This window comes from Protopterus annectens, chromosome 10.part0 (assembly GCF_019279795.1).
Source record: "Protopterus annectens isolate FY-2018-M chromosome 10.part0, PAN1.0, whole genome shotgun sequence".
Taxonomy (NCBI): domain Eukaryota; kingdom Metazoa; phylum Chordata; order Ceratodontiformes; family Protopteridae; genus Protopterus; species Protopterus annectens.
Genome location: NC_056744.1, coordinates 472,149,631 through 472,169,395, shown reverse-complemented (window position 1 = coordinate 472,169,395; position 19,765 = coordinate 472,149,631). Strand labels below are relative to the sequence as shown.

The 19,765-nt window shown below is 42.5% G+C and overlaps 1 protein-coding gene across 1 annotated transcript in view; it reads right to left on the bottom strand.

The window, feature by feature from the left end:
- Nucleotides 1-4,811: 4,811 nt before the first annotated feature.
- LOC122813192 (G-protein coupled receptor 54-like) overlaps nt 4,812-19,765 on the bottom strand; it is a 709,644-nt gene continuing 694,690 nt past the window's right edge. Inside the window, exon 5 of the mRNA XM_044085368.1 lies at nt 4,812-5,643. Within this exon, the coding sequence (XP_043941303.1) occupies nt 5,269-5,643 (375 nt within the window). The 3' untranslated portion in view covers nt 4,812-5,268. The remainder of the gene's footprint in view (nt 5,644-19,765) is intronic.

The following is a 19,765-nucleotide window of genomic DNA, read 5'->3' as shown; positions in this document are numbered from 1 at the left end:
TCTGCACTCTTGTGGGAGGGGAGGCTGGACTCTGCCCTTCTGAGCTGGGAATTTCTAGTTAAAGGCTTATAGTGCCTGCATATTTGAACTGTTTCTTACTGAAATTGGTACACCTTGTTTGCTGTAGCATAGACTAGATCCAGGCCTGCTGAATCTAGCTTTGTTTGTATCCTTGTTGTTTGCTTGTTATTTCCCTGAAATGCTAATTCCACCTAAAACACGGCTTTTCAGCGCTTCTGTGGATCCCTAGTGATATCTGCATTGCTTACTGTACTTGTTTCCTTGTTTCACTTGAAAGAAAGCTACTGTTTGTCATTTTTACATTTACGTTATCTGTAACACATTGCATTAAGTTACCTGGCACTTGCTCACTAAAGCAATTATATAAATCAGCACTAAAAAAATAAAAGCAGTACACCCTCACAAACTCCCCTTGAGTACCTTGTTCCCCATTGGCCCTTTTTTTCAATTATAAAGGAATTCCCAATACTATTCTAGCATGTCCAAAGGTCAGTTGTCATTCTCCTCTCCGGTCCAGCTGGTGAATCTGGGAATCTTGAGGCAATGTTACAACTGCCTCATGTACACAGACAACCCTCTCCTCCTCCCAACAAATTCCAACACATGTGAGAGATGCAACCATATAGCCAAACTGGAGGCTAAGCTCTCTCAACTCAGTACTGGCGTAACCAGTCAGGAGGAGAAGGAAACCACACTCACTACAATTCCAGTCTCACATAGACCTACCACGACAGCAAACCAAACACATAAACACACAAAAACATACTTGGAGGCTCTAAATAAAAATCTGCCTAAGAAGCAGAGACCTCCAAAGCAGACACCTAAGCAACCACTACCCCAAAACAAAACACGTGCAACACATAGCTCACAAAGCCAGTGTGCCAAACAGTCACAGCCCTTAAGGCTAAACAACACACCTGATACACTTGCAATAGGTGACTCTATCGTTAGGCACACTGACGTCCCGCTCACCAGGCTGAACAAGGAGAAGTTCACGGTGAGCTGCCTGTTGGGCACTAGGATCCGCCACATAACACAGGCACTCAGGTCACTCCAAGGCAAGTACAAATATGACTCAATCATTGTCCATGCTGGTGTGAATGACCTGAGACGTACCTCCCTGGACTACATGAAAAGAGACATAGAGGAGCTCTCTGAGCATGTAGCCCAGGCCGGTATGACCCTGACCTTGAGTAGCATCTTACCCTCACCAAGAATGATGCCACAATATGAAGACAAGATGATCAATTTCAACAATTGGCTTAAGTATTGGTGTCATTCAAAGGGGATCCAATGCCCCTCAGCCTGGGATGACATGCTCGACAATCCATGATGCTTCGCTAGGGACGGCTTGCACCTGTCACCATTGGGCATTTGGATATTGGCAAAGGCTCTTGCTACCCCATAGAGCCTTTTTTAGGCAAGGCTCAAAAGACAAACCCACCTCCATAGGTATCACAAGGGATAAGAAACTAAGAGTAATGCTACTCAACGCCAGAAGTCTAAACCTCAAGATGCATGCAATCAAAACTCTCCTTAGCATGGAGAACATCGATATCTGTGCAGTAACAGAAACCTGGTTCAAGGCTCCCGAGAGCACCCCAGCACTACCAGGTTATACCTCATACCATGCTTTTCAGCCCCAAAACTTGGGCCGAGCCACAAAAGGAGGGGGAGTATCAATATTCGTCAAAGATACCCACACCTCCAGGTTGGTGGCACAGCACGAAGCATCAGAGACAATCCATGTGCAACTAACAGTGGGTAAAACTGCCTTCCAGTTGATAGCCTGCTACAGACCACCCTCCCAAACCCAGGAACCCCACTCAGCCTTCCTGAGAACACTGGAAAATATGAAGATCTCTCCAAACACCATTATATTGGGTGACTTCAACTACCCAAACATAGACTGGGAGCATTTCTCTAGCTCCAGCACCCTAGCTCAAAGGTTCCTAGACTTTATAAACTCAAATGCTATGTAACAACTTGTTACCGCTCCCACAAGAGGGGAAAATATACTGAACCTGATCATCACCAACATGGGGACTCTATGCTCCAGACCAGAAGTGTATCCCTCACTGGTAAGATCTGACCATAAACTAATCTCACTGGATATTCACATCCCGACCCCACCCCCTGCCCAGAAAACCACAGTGAAAAACTTCTCTAAAGCAAATTTCACACTCCTCAAAACCGAGGTGGAATCCTTCAAAGCCCCCGGGCCTGTGGAAAATACCGCCCAGACTGCAGAATCCTTTATAAACACATTCTATGAACACCTTCAGGAATGCATGGATCATGCAATCCCAAATAAAACCAAGACCCAATCCTCCAAAGGCAGACGTCCTGTCTGGTGGACCCTAGCTATAAACAAACTATACAATAGAAGGAGGAAGCTACTACATGATAGAGCAAAATCCCAAAAAGGGAAGGCATCTCTGATCAGTATTAGCAAAAAACTACGGGCATTCATAAAATCATCTAAGGCTAGCTTCAAGAGAAAAATTGCACAGGACACTAAGAATAATCACAAGACTTTCTTTAGTTATGTTAGGAACCTGGGTGGGAATTCCCAGATTTGCTCAGAATTAGTCCAAAATGACAAAAAATACAACAAACCCACAGACATTGCCAACATCCTAGCTGACAGGTTCAGCGCAAACTTCTCCCCTCCCTCCCCACCAAAAGGGCAAATATCTATCCCAGCAGAGTGCTGCCCCCTTGACATCTCAGATGCTCAGGTAAGAGCCGCCCTCTCCAAAGCATAAAACACAGCATCAATTGGACCAGACGGTGTCCCGGGCTGCGTCCTACATGAACTCTAAGAAGAGCTAAACCCAAACATAAAACTACTGTTCAATCCCAGCCTTAGTACAGGATATGTACTTAAAGAGTGGTGTACAGCAACAGTGGTCCCTCTCCACAAAGGTGGTGTCTCAACGGATCCTGGAAACAATCGCCCCATAAGCCTGACTAGCTTGGTCTGCAAAGCTATGGAAAGGATCATCATGGACCTCATAAATAAAGATATTGGGGACCTAGAGACACTGGATCCTACCCAGTTTGGCTTTGTTAAGGGCAGATCCTGCCTCTTAAACCTGGTCGATTTCTTTGAAACAGTCACCAAGGCCATTGATGAGAGGAAGGTGGTCCACACAGCCTACCTGGACCTCGCAAAAGCCTTCGATACAATACCCCACTCGGGCATTATAGATAAGCTCACCAGCTTAAATATAAACCCCTATGTCACTAGATGGGTTGCAAACTGGCTCAAGGACAGAACCCACATGGTTAGAATTGCTGGAGCCATGTCAGACTCCAAACCAGTTACAAGTGGCATCCCACAAGGCTCAGCCCTGGGACCTCTCTTGTTCGGTATATATTTCTCGGAGGTACAGGCCAACATGGAAGGACTGTGGCTGACCAAGTTCGCAGATGACTGCAAACTGGGTGCCATAATCGACTCTCCAGCCAACACAAGCATCCTCCAAAAGGGCCTCATAGAAACAGACAACTAGTGCCAGAGCCATGGCCTGAAGCTAAATGCCAAAAGGTGTATAGTCAACCCCTTTGGCAAAAACAAAGTGCCCACAAATTACCACATAGGTGGTAATCCATTAAGTACAGAAGAAGTAATTAGGGACCTGGGGACCCAAGTTGATAGCAATCTCTCATTTGACAACCACATGGCCAAAGTGGTTAGAAAAACATTTTATATAGCCCACCTTATCATGAAGGGATTCACATCTAGAGCAGGGGAGGTCATCGTGCCTCTTTATTCATCCCTCATCAGGCCCATAATTGAGTACAATGCCCCTTTTGGGATGTACCTTACCAGACACGTGCAGCAACTGGAAAGACCCCAAAAGTACCTCACCAAGAGGATCAAAGGGCTCAAACAGATGCCATATGCTGCCCGGTTAAAGAAACTCCAGCTCTACTCAGTGGCATACCGCCTGCTCAGAGGTGATCTGTGCCTGATGTATAAAGCCATGTCCAACCCAGAATTAATGGATATGCTGCACCTCAGAAAATCCAAATCCCATCGAGTTATACGCTCGAGAGACTTGAACCTCAGCCCTGAAATAAATAGGACATGCTGGAGGGACAGATTCATAACCCAGAGGCTCCCTTCACTCTGGAATAAAATCCCAGTCCAGGTTAGGCAGAGTCCCTCATTGACTCTCTTCAAGAGGAATCTTGATGAGTGGATGGGAGATCGTAGGTTTACCCCGGGTATCACTTCTGTGTCACTGTTAGACAGAGGCACAGTATACTAACCTCGAAAATGGGCATAGCAAAATTAATTTAAAATGGGTGGCGAAAGCCAAACACACTCTGGCTAGGCTTATAAATGCCCTAGGGCAGATAGCCTAGTATGAACCTATGAACCTGTGAACCTACCTGATCAACAGCCTAGTATGAACCCATGAACCAATATACATATCTATAGTTCTACAGGTATATTACTATAGCAAAGAAAAGCAAAGTAAGATACATTTCCATACTCATTTAATCAGAAAAGGATTACATATGTGTTCTTCATAGATTTTATGAATATTTTCTCTATGGAAACATTTGTTTTTAAATAAAATAATAATAAGTATACTTGCTCATTATATGCCTTCAGAATTGTATCTTTTGTACTCTCATTAGCAGTACCTAGAGCTAGTCCATCTGGATCAAAATTTTACCCTGTTAACATATGAAAATAAAATAAATGTTATGATACCAATTTATTTATGTTCTTATATTTATGGACAAAATAAAATTATGCTGTCTTCTAGGAGTTCATCACATTTGTGCAATTTAATACATGTAGCCATATCATCAGTGAAGCCCAAAATTAAAAACCATGAAGTGGAATAAACACTTGACAATTACAAGAACATGTATATTATTACATTTTTTACTACAACACATTTATGCACTTTACATGTGCTTTTAGAATGTCTTCTCTGACATCACTGTATAAACAATGACTTCACATATAGTCTAACTACAGGAAGCCCTTCTAGTTTCAGTAATTGTGCTTCAAATTTCTATTGCAGTCAGCCAATCATTAAAACTGAGCATTGAGTACTTTGTCAGTGCTCATGCATTACTACTTAATCATAAAATCAATTTCAGTTACTCCAGTCTTTTTTTATGACATGTATTGCAGTCATTTAGTGAAAAAACACATTTAAAACAACAATGGTTATGTGGTATATGTCATACATGTAGCAGAACACTTCCATCGTTTGTTCATTTTGTCTCATTTTGGCTTGATTCCCCAGCAACAAACTTCATCTCAGCATTTACAGTGCCAGAGGTGACGCTGCTGTCCCTCACCTTACGTCGAAATATTATAGGGAAGGCTTTCCTGAAAGACTTGCGAAAGCTTGCACCCATAAAACCATAAATTATGGGGTTGATGGAGGAGTTCGCATAGGACATGCAATTGGCCCATGTCTTAATCTTGTAAGTTGTGTAGTTAGCTTGGTATCCTGGATAAAACCCCTGGAACAGAGTAAAAAGCTGTATAGGACCCCAACAAATTGTGAAGAGCAAGACAATCACTACCACCATTTTGGAGATCTTGCTTCTCATAGCAATGGTTCTTTCAGATAGCAACTGCACCTAAAAACACAAAAGAAATATATTGCAGTGTCAAGTTTTAATGATTATTTGCATGTATTGACAAGCTTAGACTTCATGCATCAGACAGGCACATTGTTATATCAAACAGTATATGGTGCCTCACTTTCAGGTTAGGAAGTTGATGGTGATCCTTTGTGTACTAAGTATTTATTTATTTTATTTTATTTTATTTTACATTTGTTGACTGGGCTAGTCTAGCTGGATATATGTCCATTTTCAGTAGAGGCCCGGGGAGAAAAGCTCCAGTAGTTATGATAATTTTAAACAGAGGTAGGTAATACAGTGTTAGGTGAGAGAGCAAGTTAATACAGAAAACATACAATATAATCAGAGCAAAAATAAAAAGCAAAGTAGACAAATGTTCTGTAAAAAGTCATACAGTATGTAACAGGTCACATATATCTTTGTAGATGTTACTTTAGTGCAGTTATATCAAGGGTTTAAGGAGCACAAGAAGAGAGAGAGGAAGACTCGATTAGTCTTGGTTGTTACAGGAGCATAGCCAGTGTTTATAGAGATGAAGTTTCAATTGTCTTTTAAAAAGTGGGAGAGAAGACAAAGATAGGATTTCAGAGGGTAGTTTGTTCCACATTCTTCCAACAGAGTTGGAAAAGAGGCAGTCACCTGCAGAGTTATTGGGTTTGGTTGTTTTAATTAGTAGTTTGTTGGATGAGCGAAGTTGTTTCAAGTAATGGCAGTCACTGAAAGTTTACACATTTTGGTAATCATATAGCACTTATTCAAGCCTAGATAACTGACAGAAAGAATAAATTAACTATATTTTACTGAAACTGTGCATTTTTGCATTAGCATGTAAAATTAATGATGAATGTGTAGGAGCTAGTGAGTTAATTCCAATATTCATACTGCTACTGTCCTGAGGTAATCATGATCTCATAAAACTAATACAGTAGGGTGTGTGTAGGAAGGTGAAATTCTCCAGCAAGAGATATTGGCAGCAAAGGCTGAAACATAACTAGTGAATGTTTAGCCAATCGTATTGTGATATTCACTTACACTTCGAACAAATTTGGTTGGGTGGGAGCGAGGTAGAGGGAGATAGAAGTACATTGCACAGGAAGCATGAGAAAACAGAAGAAGTCAGGGATAGGAAAGAATAAAATGATGCCTGTTCCAAACACCAAAAGCAGTTTTTACGAAGAGAGGAAAGTGAAAGCTACAAGTATTTTCTGGAAGTTCAACATCCGGAGTGCTATGCTGTATATAAAATAGCTAAGGTAAACAGACATGTATACACCAGCGGAAGAAGTCAGGTGAAAAAGGATATGAGTTAAAAAAGATTTGTCTAATAAAGGGATTGATTGTCTCCTGAAGAGAACAACTGTAGAAGAAAATAGCAGAACAATGCAGCTGGTGTACTGTGTTAGTCAATTAGTGAGGGGACAATCATCACAAACAGGACAGCAGTTAAAACATGTTGGAAGAATGTTAACTCTAAATGGTTACTGATAAAGGTTTATAAATGTCAGTGGAAAAATGTGTCCCTTTAAGCAAATTCTGCAATATTCCAGCTGTGAAAACCTTAAACTAGATAATTTAAATGTATCCAACATACATTAAAAAACAAACATAAAATACATAAAACAGGATTGGAATTCACAACTTAGAATCTGTTCACTAATGAATAGCTGTAATAAATCTAACTTTGAAATATAACTTCTTATAGCTTCCAAATCTGTATCATAGTTCATATGATTTGTCTATTTATGTTAAGAACAGCAAGGCTGCTGACAGGCATCTTAAAAAATGTACCATTCAGGAAAGGAAACTTGCAAAATAAGCTGTATTTAAAACACTGGGTGCAGGCACGAGACCATACAAGCCAGTGAGGCTTATAAAACTCAAGCACTTCACAGGAAAATACACGCATAAAATAATAAAATAATAAAATAACCCACAGATCTAGCAGAAAAGTCAAGCCACGGGATTCATGAAGCTCGGCGCAAGACCAATTTTAGTCTTGCACCAAGCGTCCTCCTTACAGATGGTGCAGCAGCACCACATGAATATTTATGAGGGCATGCTGCCAAACTCTTGATGTGTACAGGAAATGTGTGCGAGTGCAGGGGGTGTGTTTAAGTGCTCTGCGGAGGCTTAAACATGCCCCCACAGTTGCACAACCTACAATGCTTACTATTAGAGCTCGCCTCTAATAGTAAGCAATTAATTCAGTGTCCGTGGATACTGAAATGTATGCTAAGCATACAAGAGTGTCCACGAACACTGAAATAAAATCAAAGTAGTAAACACACAAGCACGTAGTGGAATGTTTAGCCCCTGCCCCTAGAACTATCACAATTCAATTCCCTGTGTCCCTATTTTACATTTGTATTGCTTCATTACTGAAAGTGTAAGTGAAGCACAAATGTTTGCACATCACTGCCCTCTGCTTTGCATAGCTTACACATCAAAATCCTCCAAATAGAAAAAAACATGTGGAATCAATGTGTAGTGGTTAGAGCATCCACCTAATGCACAGGCATTCACGGTTCGAGTCCCCCTAGAGCATATATCATTTTCCATGTGGAATGTGTATATGAGCATATTTATACATCTTTTTGCTGTATAACCTACATAACAACATACAAATGTGAACTGGAGTACTGCATGAAACGTTTAACTGTCATTTAATCAAAGTGGTAGTGTCATAATGAATAAGGCACTTGTAAGCAGGTGTAAGCACAAATAAGCAGTAGTAAACATATATAAGTACCAGTAAGCAAGTCTAAGTGCATTTGCAAGGGTGTAAGCAGTGCCCACACACATCAAGCTTAGTAGAAGCTAACTGAATTTAAGAAACTGTAATCGGAAGATAGCACAGCCTACCATCACGAAAAGACGCACACACCAGCTCACAGCTGCTTAAAAGTGCTTTAATCACTCTGTATCCAATGGCCCTTGTTCTGCCCTGCAACAAAAGTAAATGGCCTCTGCAAAGATTAAACCCAGGATCCTGCACACCACAGCCAATGTGATTCACCACTAAGCCATGGCAGATATACATAAATCTGATGTTATCACAAACATATCATCCAGCACAGTCATGCAACAGCATAGGAAATGTATATAATTATGTAGATGTATGTGCATGTGTATGTACAGATATATAATACATATATATATATATATATATATATATATATATATATATATATATATGAAGAATGAACATCGTGACAATAAAGCATACAAAAAGAATGAGAAGGAAATCAACAGCAACTCCAGTATTATTTAGTGCTGTCATCTTATGTCATATCAAGCTGGGCAGGGGTGAGCAAATCACTGCTACTCACACCACAGGCAGGATACTACCAGTGGGAGTAACATTGTCGATCTGCTAAGTCTATTTTACAAACAATTACAGGGTAGTCCCTGGTGGAACTACCCAAAAATTCCTAGGTTGTATGGACTTCCGACCTTTACACAAGCAAGGGCAGGTATTTTTAGGGACCAAATGGTGGGAGAGCCTGATGATACATGGGTTGGGACAACATACTTGTAGGGTCCCTAATGCTGGGGAGAGGGTAATGTGTGGAGGTGTGTTAAAGCTGTGATAGCAACCGGAGATTGGATGGTTTGCATGTATGTCGAACTTGGGTGGGGTGGAGGAACCATGGAAATGAAATTATGGATCCAGGCATGTCAGGGTTGGATGGCCTGGTTCTAATTGGACCACCTCCTGGAGATGAGTGAGTTCGTTATAAGTATATATGCATACACACATGCATACATCTATATGTAGAAGTACATTCCCTGTACCACATTCATTCCTTTGGCAGACATAAATAACATGAAAGTGCCCCTACAAATCTCGACAGTAGATAGAATAATAGGTTGTGCATAAGAGTGAAGGGATGAATCTGCAAAAATGCAGAAGTGTGTACTTTGTCTGAAATCAGCGCTGTTCTCAAAAAATAAAATGTGAGGACTTTCTCACTATGAAATAGTGGAATCATTCCTGTGATCTGCCTGCTACGGCAATGACAATCACTAAACCGGTCCTATTTGTAAGATAATTTCGCCGAACTCATACATTATTAGCTCTCATGTGTAACGTGTGCATTACCACATAGTCATCGTTATTAATTTATTGTAGTGTCTTGTTAACAGGAGTAATGATGTAATGAAGTATACAGTCTAATCTTGAAATAAAGACATGCGTGCCCCAGGTGGGACAACCCAAAAATTGTGAATAGTATACTATTGGTCACTCATTTCACCAATGTTTGTGGACTAAAAGGTTGGGATATCTGAAGATACGTGGCATGAGTTAACCCATGGGATGGGTCTACAGGAATAGGGAGTGGCCAATGTGTAGTGGTGTGGATACACCGTGTATCCAACTGGAGAATGCATGACTGCTGTGTCAGTGAAGTGTTGGGGTGGGTCTTTGGGGAACTAGGATCCATAGGTATATGGGTATATATGGAAATGAAGCAGCACAGCAATAGTGTAGTGGTTAGGGCATCCGCCTAACGAACAGCCATTCCCGGTTTGAATCTCACTGCAGCACATACCATTTTCCATTGGTAATCTGTATATGAACATATTTTGACATCCGTCTGCTGTATAACCTGCATAATAACAATTAAAAGTGAACTGGAGTGAGGTGTCAGTGTCATACTGAATAAGGCACTAGTAAGCAGGTCTAAGCATAAATAAGCAGTAGTAAGCATATATAAGCACCAGTAAGTGTGTTTAGGTGTGCTTGCATGGGGGTAAGCATTGCCTACACAAATTAAGCAAAGTAGAAGCTGAGTGTAAGAAACTATAACCGGAGTTTAGCATTGCTTAGTTCCACACAAACCCACGCACACCTGCTCACAACTGCTTTAAAGTGCCTTAATCACTCTGTACCCAATAGCTCGTGTTCTGCCCAGCAACAAAATAAACAGCCTCTGGCTAAAACTCAGGACTCTGTACATCACAGTCACAGTAGTTAACCACTACGCCATGATAGCAATACATATAAAGGGGGTATCAGCAAACTAATCCTCACCACAGGGAAATCAAATCAAACATATGAACTGAATCTATGTATAGTGTAATGTTCTATAACCCGCCACAGACCATAAATATGTGAATTGGAGTACTGCAGTAAACATAGAGTTGAGGTGTCGCTGTAATAAAGTTTTGAAGTTCCCAGGACCCCATACAGTGTATGTACACATGAATCACAGATACCAGACACATATATAACCTGTAATGAATAAGACGTTATTGACAAAAGGCAAATATAATGCTAGATATCCCAGTTCGTTGTACGTGTCTTTTGCTGTTCATTAAAATTCTTGTTTTTTATCCACGAGTGGCTGGACATTTTTTGCAACAATACGTGTTTTTTGGTAATTCTGGCAAGCTGTAACAACTTTTAGCTATGGAATATACTCTTTATGGTAAAGCCGGCGGTGGTTTGTTTCACTACTTTTTTTATAATGCTAGATAACCAATAAGCAATGCTAACCGCAGCACAGCCCAACTAAGTAATTGTAAGCAATGTGTAGGGAAGCCAGTACAATATGCCCACAGGTACACCTCTTTAAGCAGTGCCAACCTGACGTAAGCAGGTGTGCCCATAGCTTAGCCTTTTTGAAACTAGCCAATTACGGAAAAGTGCAGGAATCCAGCCCTACTTAAACTGAAGAGGTGGGAATATAGCTCATAACTGGTTGTAGCATCCCCCTGCAGGCAGAATGGCTGGAGTGGGAGAAGGCACTTGCTTTAGAACACAGCGCTGCGGCATCCAGGAGTCCAAATTCATGGTATGGCTCCTGGAAAAGCACCATGACAGGAGACTACTGCAGGGCCAGTACCAGGGCTCGCAGTACAAAATGGAGGCCTGGGACAGTCTTGCCCATGACCTCACTAGTGCCACAGGTATCCACCGGACTGGTGAGTAGGTCAGGCACCACCATGCAGACCTGAAGCAGTGAAGGGGGGATGTCCTGGAAAAGTGTATCCAGGAAGCAAGGCAGATGCAGAATGCCCCAGAACTGTCTAAGTATTCCTTCCACTACGCAGTTAATAATTGCCTAGTTTGTGTTTACTATGGATAGGTATGGCTAAATATCACTGTACTTCTCTGACAGCTGCAGATGAGCATGCTGCGAACCAGCAAGCCTATGATGCTAGGCTGCAAAGAATGCATTGTGACACAGGTTAGTAAATAGCCTGCATGTACTGTCATAACAAAAAATGTAAGAGCCTCAGAAAGTGTTGTACCAGTATACAGAACTATGTAACATGCTGCGAATAAAGATTTAACCCCTGCATTGCTTCTGTTTACTCTACAGTCATATGTTGTTGTACTGTTGCAGTTATTAAATGGTACTGTTATAGTAATTAATGTTACCCACACTGTGGTATGCAGATAAAATTTGTATGAATTGCTGTATAACAATGTTGGAAGTGCAAACAGGTCAGTCATATTAGACAAAATACATTGCAAAGCCTCACAACAATTGCCTGATAGCATAGTGTACAGTGATCTTAACTGTAAGGCTTTTGTCACACACAGCAGGGCTTTGGATCCCAGGAGTGCTAGTAAGTTGTATGCATAATCATTCCGCAAAACTGCACACAGTTTGTTAGAATGTTCAGAGAGAATGCTGTATGCATATTTACACTTAACAACTGTACAGATTTTGCTAGAATGCTCAAATAGAGAGCGGTATGCATATTCATATTCCTCAACTATTCCAATCTGTCCAGTATGTCCTGATAAATGGCCCACATCACCTGCCTTTTGCCCTGTTCCCCTGACAAATTAGTGTGATGATCCAAGAAATTTAGGCAGCTGTTAATGACATATAACTGATAGTCAGACTTGTTCATAGTCAGAGAATGTACAGGCAAACATACCTGTCATCCCAGCATCTCACCTAAAGTGTATGAGAGCAGTCTCAAAACATGTTGCATTAACACCTGCATCTTGTCAAGCCTGTATATGAGACACAGGTCCCATACATACTAATCTACAAACATACCATTGTACAATATAACGTGATTGGTAGTGTAATAATACATGTAAGAGACAGACCACTGCAGTGACTATAAATGTTGTTTAAACTATAAGGATATATTAGTTGTTAATTGAACTCTCTCTTTCTCACCCCTACCATATGTGCAAAAATAACCGATTTACACAACTCATTTGGTATGTCTACACTCCTAACCTTTGTTGAGACATATTTCCTATTGGTTTATAAATATTCACATCTGTTTCTGTGCATGTGCCATGTTAAAATACTCCCATATTGGTGGCCTGTTGCCATCAATGAAACCTGCATGTTGTTGTAATGGCCACTGTTTACCCATATATGCATGTGTTCTGCCTGCGCTGCATCTATTTTATATCTGGTGCCCTGGGTAATGGGAATACCTACGCATGCTGTTATAACTAATCATGAATGCTGTTGACTATTACTAACTCATATCTGCCTTAAACATGCTAAAACATAGGTCGCATGGGAAGGCCGGTCCCAGCTGACCCACCTGTCCCAAGTCAGCTGACCATGGCACCGGGAACCAGAGCATCTGGGGCCCAGCCTGGGACCTCCTCATCCATTGGCCCTGCACCACCTTCAGGTGGAACTGCCACAGGGGATGGTGCTCGGACCCCTGGGAGCGAGAGTGGATAGGAACCTGTCACCAATGATATGGTTCGGGCCGTGGTATGTAGGGAGCTTGACAGGGAGATTCAAGACCATCTACACCAGCTTGAGGGCCAAGTGGAGCAACTAGAGGGTGAGTCTGCCCCTCCTACACAGCCCCCAACACAGCCACCTTCTGGGCTTTGAAGGTGCAGTGGTGACTGCCCATTGGTGGGGATCTCAGTCCCACTGTATCCATATGTGGGCTCATGGGCTTGCAACTTCCAAACACACCTCCCCGTCCAAGGTGTTTCCCCCCCACGTGTCATATACCACCCCTGTACATGTCTTGTTTGTCTTGTCTGTCATCCTACCCAACCTATCCTCCCTGATCATACCTACTCTCCTTCCCCAACATCCCACTCTCACCTAAAAATAAAAGAAAAAAGGGAACTCTGTTCCCGCAAAAAAGCACGCCCCATACATAACTGTCCATTTCACACACATATCCACTGGACACATTTAAATGTGTCTAATTGGCATCACAACATACTATAGTTGTCCTCACCCCTGTCTCAGGGTTATGAGTGTCCAAATGTACCGCCAAATTTATTGCATATGCACAGCCATTGCTGTAGAAGAAATGGACAGCTATGGACCTTCACTACGCCCTTCCTGCACATCTCTAGCTACCTTGCCTACTGCCTTTCCCTCTTTGTGCCCCTTTTTCACCACTTTCCTATCACCCCTTTTTTCTTTTCTTTTAAAGAAATTAGCACAGGGATAAGCAGGAGTAAGCACTTTTTAAGCAGCATTGAGCGGATTTCAGCCTCTTTGTGTGGGGGTAAACACTACTTACACAGGATAAGCAATCAAGAAGGTAACTGAGTGTTAGGAACTGTAACCAGTCGAGCAAACCTGCGCACACCCACTCACAACTGCTTAAAAGTGCCTTAATCACTCTGTATCCACCGGTCCTTGTTCTGCCCAGCAACAAAATAAACGGGCTCTGCAAGGCTCAAAACCAGGACCCCACACCATAGCCAATATTATTTACCACTAAGCTATGGCAGATATACAGACATCTGATGTTATCACAAACATATCATCCAGCACAGTCATTCAACAGTATAGGAAATGCATTTCATTATGTAGATGTATGTGTGTGTTTATGTTCATATATATATATATATATATATATATATATATATATATATACATACATAGATATAGCTATATATAGATATCTCAAGAACAAATCATGTGACAACAAAGCATTAAAAAAGAAAGAAAAGGAAAACACCAGCAACTTCTGTATTATGTAGTGGTGTTGTCTTAGGTAATATCAAGACACCCTCAGACAGACATGTGTCATTAATACACGCAAACATTTGTACATTGCCCAAATGCATTACTTTGAGCATTTTATTTACATTAACAAAACCGTTTCTGTCCAATCATAATTTGAGAACAGTACTCTTGCAAGGTGCTGTGTGCAACATCAACATCATCATTAAAAAGTTAAATGGGGTAACCATAAAGGGACCGGTAGTGTCGTGTGTACACTGGGGTCATCTGCATCATGTGTACCTGGAGCCTTTAGGAGTCATGTGCATACCAGGATCATGTGCCTGATAGAGGGTTGAGGACAACAGTGGTATGTTGTGATCCAAATTAAAAAGGTTACATGTGTCCAGTGGACACATGTGAAATGGACAGCTTTGTATGGGGAAAACTTTGTTCTGGGAACAGATTGGCCTTTTGTTTCTGTTTTTGTAATGTGAGAGTGGGATGTTGGGGAAGGAGAGTAGGTATGCTCATGGAGGATAGGTTAGGTACGATAACAGACAAGACAGACAAGACAGCATACAGGGGTGGTGTATGACACATGTTGGGGGAAACACCTTGGACGGGTAGGGGTGTTTGGCAGTCACAAGCACATGAGCCCCCAAATGGAAACAGAGGGATGGAGGTCCTCACTCATGGGCAGTCACCACTGCACCTTCACAGCCCAAAAGGTGGCTGTGCTGGGGGCTGTCTAGGAGAGGCAGGCTCATTGTCTAATTGTGCCACTCTGCCCTCGAGCTGGTGTAGCTGGCCTCAAAACCCCTTATTGAGCTCCCTACACACCACGGCCTGGACTGTACAATGGCTAAGTTCCTGTCTGGACCTGCTCCCAGGGGGGGCAAGCCCCATCCTCAGTGGAGGTTCCACCTGAAGGTGGTGCAGAGCCAACAGAGGTGGGGTCCAAGGCTGGGCTCCAGACAAGCTGGTGCCTGGTTCCATGGCCATTTGAAGTGGGACATATGGTACCACCGGGACCTGCAATCCCATACAGCCTATGGTGTTGCAGTTCTAACACAGATAAGGCTTTGTAATAGTCAACAGCAGTCAGGATTACTTATAACAGCATGCATAGATATTACCATTAACCCAAGACAATAGATGTCATACATTTGCAGAGGGAGCACAACAGATGCATATATACTGCATGACTTCTGTCCAAAGCTTAGATGACTTGTGACTGCAGCTATGAACAGTGGCCCATTATTGACATGTCACTGTGATAACCTCAGGCAGTGACTGTCATACCACTATTTCATGTGACATATGTCCAATTAGGAATGCGATGTCAGTAACTCTCATCACTGTCATCGTGTACTGACTGCAATCCTCACACTATGCTTCTGCAATTCACAGATGTGTGTTCTGTGAGTAACACAAGAAACAAATGGTTCCACACACTGACCAGTCCACAGATGACCCTACAGATGGGGGTTTCTTCACAAACAAAGCACTGTGTTGTCAGTTATTAAAACATGCATACTAACCATTACCACACACAACCTGTTAAACTGGCATTAGTTTGAATGAAGCATAGCTATACTTACATGTAAGAACATATATGTGTGCTGGTGAGTGACATCTGCAACAGAGATATAGTACACATACATTAGGTGTAGCACACATGGCTGTCCACATGAACATATGTCATTGTCAACACAGCCACACTCTCTAAGGGACTGAAACACATTGGCACACTTTGGCAGGCTCACAAATACACTTCCTAACTACTTAGTTTGCCACATTACAGTAATGCACAGGTATTACATGCACCACAGGGGTTATCCTGAGGTTCTATGGGCTAGGGCATGTGAATGTGTCTGACATCAGTCAGTATGCCAATGGGGGTTATACTGGGTGTGACTGTGGTTGGGAACATCATACCCCACATGCAGACACAAGGTGCCAGTACTGACATGCATGTGTGCATTGCTTCATGGGTGTGTAGTGGTTGGCTGTGCAAGATGGCTGTACAAGGCTGGTTGAGGGGTAATCCTTGGCATCAGGCCACCTGACAATGGTCTACAGTGTGGTTCAGGGTTGTAGTGTCTGCAATGTCCCACGCAGATGGGTATTGTATTAACCATCCTGTCATCCTGGTTACTATTGTGTGTGGCCATTGCTTTGCAATGCATGCCATGTCTGTGTTTGATAGTCCTTGACATGGACATTGCCTGGGATGTGCAAGTCCCATATTAATGTACAGTGACATGTTTAAGTGTACCTGGTTTGCCTGGCACATGTTATGTATACAGACTGTTATCATCAGATGTGCCAATCCTGGCCTGGTGTGGCAGGACCTGCTAATAGACAGCAGGTTGACCCTGCACCTGCATTGATAGCATGATGCAGGTATTCCCTGGTGTCAGTGGCATCTGTCCATACAGGGCATGTGTGTAAGGCATTGTATGTCCTTTGTGGATTACATTTGATGGCACCACATATGTTGCAGGCATCCAGTGGGGAACATAGTGAAGGTGCATTGTCCGCAATTATGTGCCTATTGTACTAGTGGACAGGATGCCTTGCCCTCTGCAGCCCACTGTGATCATACCATGCTTACTATCTGTCAACAATGTGCAGGGTACTAGCAACATAGCGGGATTTTTCTAGGCAAGTGTGTTTGTGTATGACACATGGGTTCAGACCGTATTCTGGGTAATTGTAGGTTTGCTTACTTTGTTCACCATTCCATTTACCAGATGTAGTGGTATGGCTTGCCAACCCAGTCTCTTGGCTGATTGAAATCTGTAATCCTCGTGAGGTGGACATTATGACATATAATATGGCCAGGTGGGAGGGTGGCCTAATGGTTAAGGTGTTTGCCTTACAAACACAAGGTGCAGGGTTTGAGTCTCACAAGGGATAATTGGCTAGGCTTAAAATGGCTTGCAAGGGCAGGTAGCTTAGTACTTATCTATGAACCTATGAACCATATAGGAAAACTACAAAACCTGCTCCTCAACATGTCCAGTGGTTAGACACTCACAGCCACCACCACACAGGATATGACTGACACACACACACACACACAGACACACACAGACACACACACACACACACACACACACACACACACACACACACACACACACACACACACACACACACCTGTCATGTGTTGGAATAGACCTCCTACCTAACTAGTTCATCACACTACAGCATTATGCAGTTATAGCACATGCCATGGAGATTACTGGGCTACCCCATCCCCAAAGGTGTATTTCACAAGGAATGACATCAGCAGGTTTACCAAAGTAGGGCAATTCAAAATTCCTGCAAGTGAGTAGCCTAAAATGCATTGCTCACAAAACAGACAGCAGCGAGACACACACAAAACATCCACAACGGACATGTGTGAGTACACAAACCATGACCAAGATCTACATCACACTACTGCATGGAGATGTTATAGGAAGCACCATGGGAATTACTAGGGAACTTGTTCCCCAAAGGTGTATTTGATAAGGAATGACATCAGCAGGATTACCAAAGTAGGGCATTGTAAATGTCCTGCGAGTGAGTAGGCTATAATGCATTGCTCTCTCCACAGACATTGAAACACACATAACTGCCATGGTTGTGGATGGAACCCTACCACAGTTCTAAGTCACACTCCAGCAGTAATGCAGTTACCTGACGAGCTACAGAGATTACTGGGTTACAGATTCCCAGAGGAGTATTTCTACATGGGTGACATCAGCAGCCTTGCCAAAGTTAAGTATATGAATTGTAAGGAGTGTGAGTACTCTAAAAAGCATTGTTCCCTTCTCAGGCAGACACAGTTAGCAAGTCTGGGATTAGAACACTTACCAAACTAGTGTACCACACTATAGCATTACACAGTTACAAGATGCACTATGGAGATTACTAGATTACTGCACTCCCAGAGGTGCATTTCTAGGTGGGTGACATCAGCAGGATTGCCAAAGAAGGGCCAATGAATCATAGTGTGTGACTAGGCAAACATGCAGCACTCTCTACACAGGCATAGGAATAGACACCAAAGAATCCACAACTCCCATGTGTGAGACTAGAACCCATACCAGAGTTCGATATCACATTACAGCATTACACTATTATAGCATGCACCACAGAGATTGCTGGAGTACTCTTTTCCCCAAAGGAGTACTCCCCAGTGATTGACATCAGCAGGCTTGCCAATGTAGGGCATTTGAATTGTATTAAGTGTGACTAACCTAATTTCCACAATTAGTCTGTATGCATTCATCGTTGTCCTGGCCAGACAAAACTACCCCACCTTTGAAGGTCATGAACCCAGGACACTGTACATTATAGTCACAGTAACTAACCACTAAGCCATCACAACAGTACATGAGACTGAGGTTTCCCCACAGTAATCCCAGTATAGGCTAATCAAAGTGAACATGTGAAAGGAATGTATATACAGTTGTCCATAAAAGACCTCCCCAAGGCCAACTTCATGCTACATAAGGCAGAAGTGTTAATGTTTGTGACACCCATGGAAACAGGAGCTGACAGTTCTACAGATGAATCCCGTACTAAGGTACTGTATGAGCACATCCATTTGTTCATGATTCCTGACATCCCACATGGAACCACAATGCTCACCTCCCAAATAAGCAAGTCAATCTGGTGGTCTCCTGCCATTAACAGAGTATACAACAGAAGATAGACACTGTTGAAGCAAAAAGAATACTCCAAGTATGCATACAACTCCCTCACCAGCCACAGTAAGATGTTGAGATCCTCCATGAAATCCTCCAAAGCTGGTTATATAACTAAAATCACCACAGATTCCATAGAAAACCACATACCATTCTATAGTTATGCCCTGAATCTAACAGGCAATGCTAAGACATGCTCTGAGCTACTACAGAATGGCATTACTAAGATTGTTCCCATGGATTGTGCCAATATCCTGGCAGATTGGTTTAGTGCCACAGTCACCCCCTCTTATCCCCAAAAGGGCCAATGGCAATATGAACAGAGTTCCATTGGCCAGTAATCACAGTTGCACAGGCAGAAACCGCACTATCCACAGCTAAGAATACATCATCCATGGCAACAGACTGTCATGTGTAATCATAACCTCACATCAGGCCTGGTGCCCACTGAGTGGCGCACAGCTGCAGTTATCCCACTCCACAAGGGGAGATCCA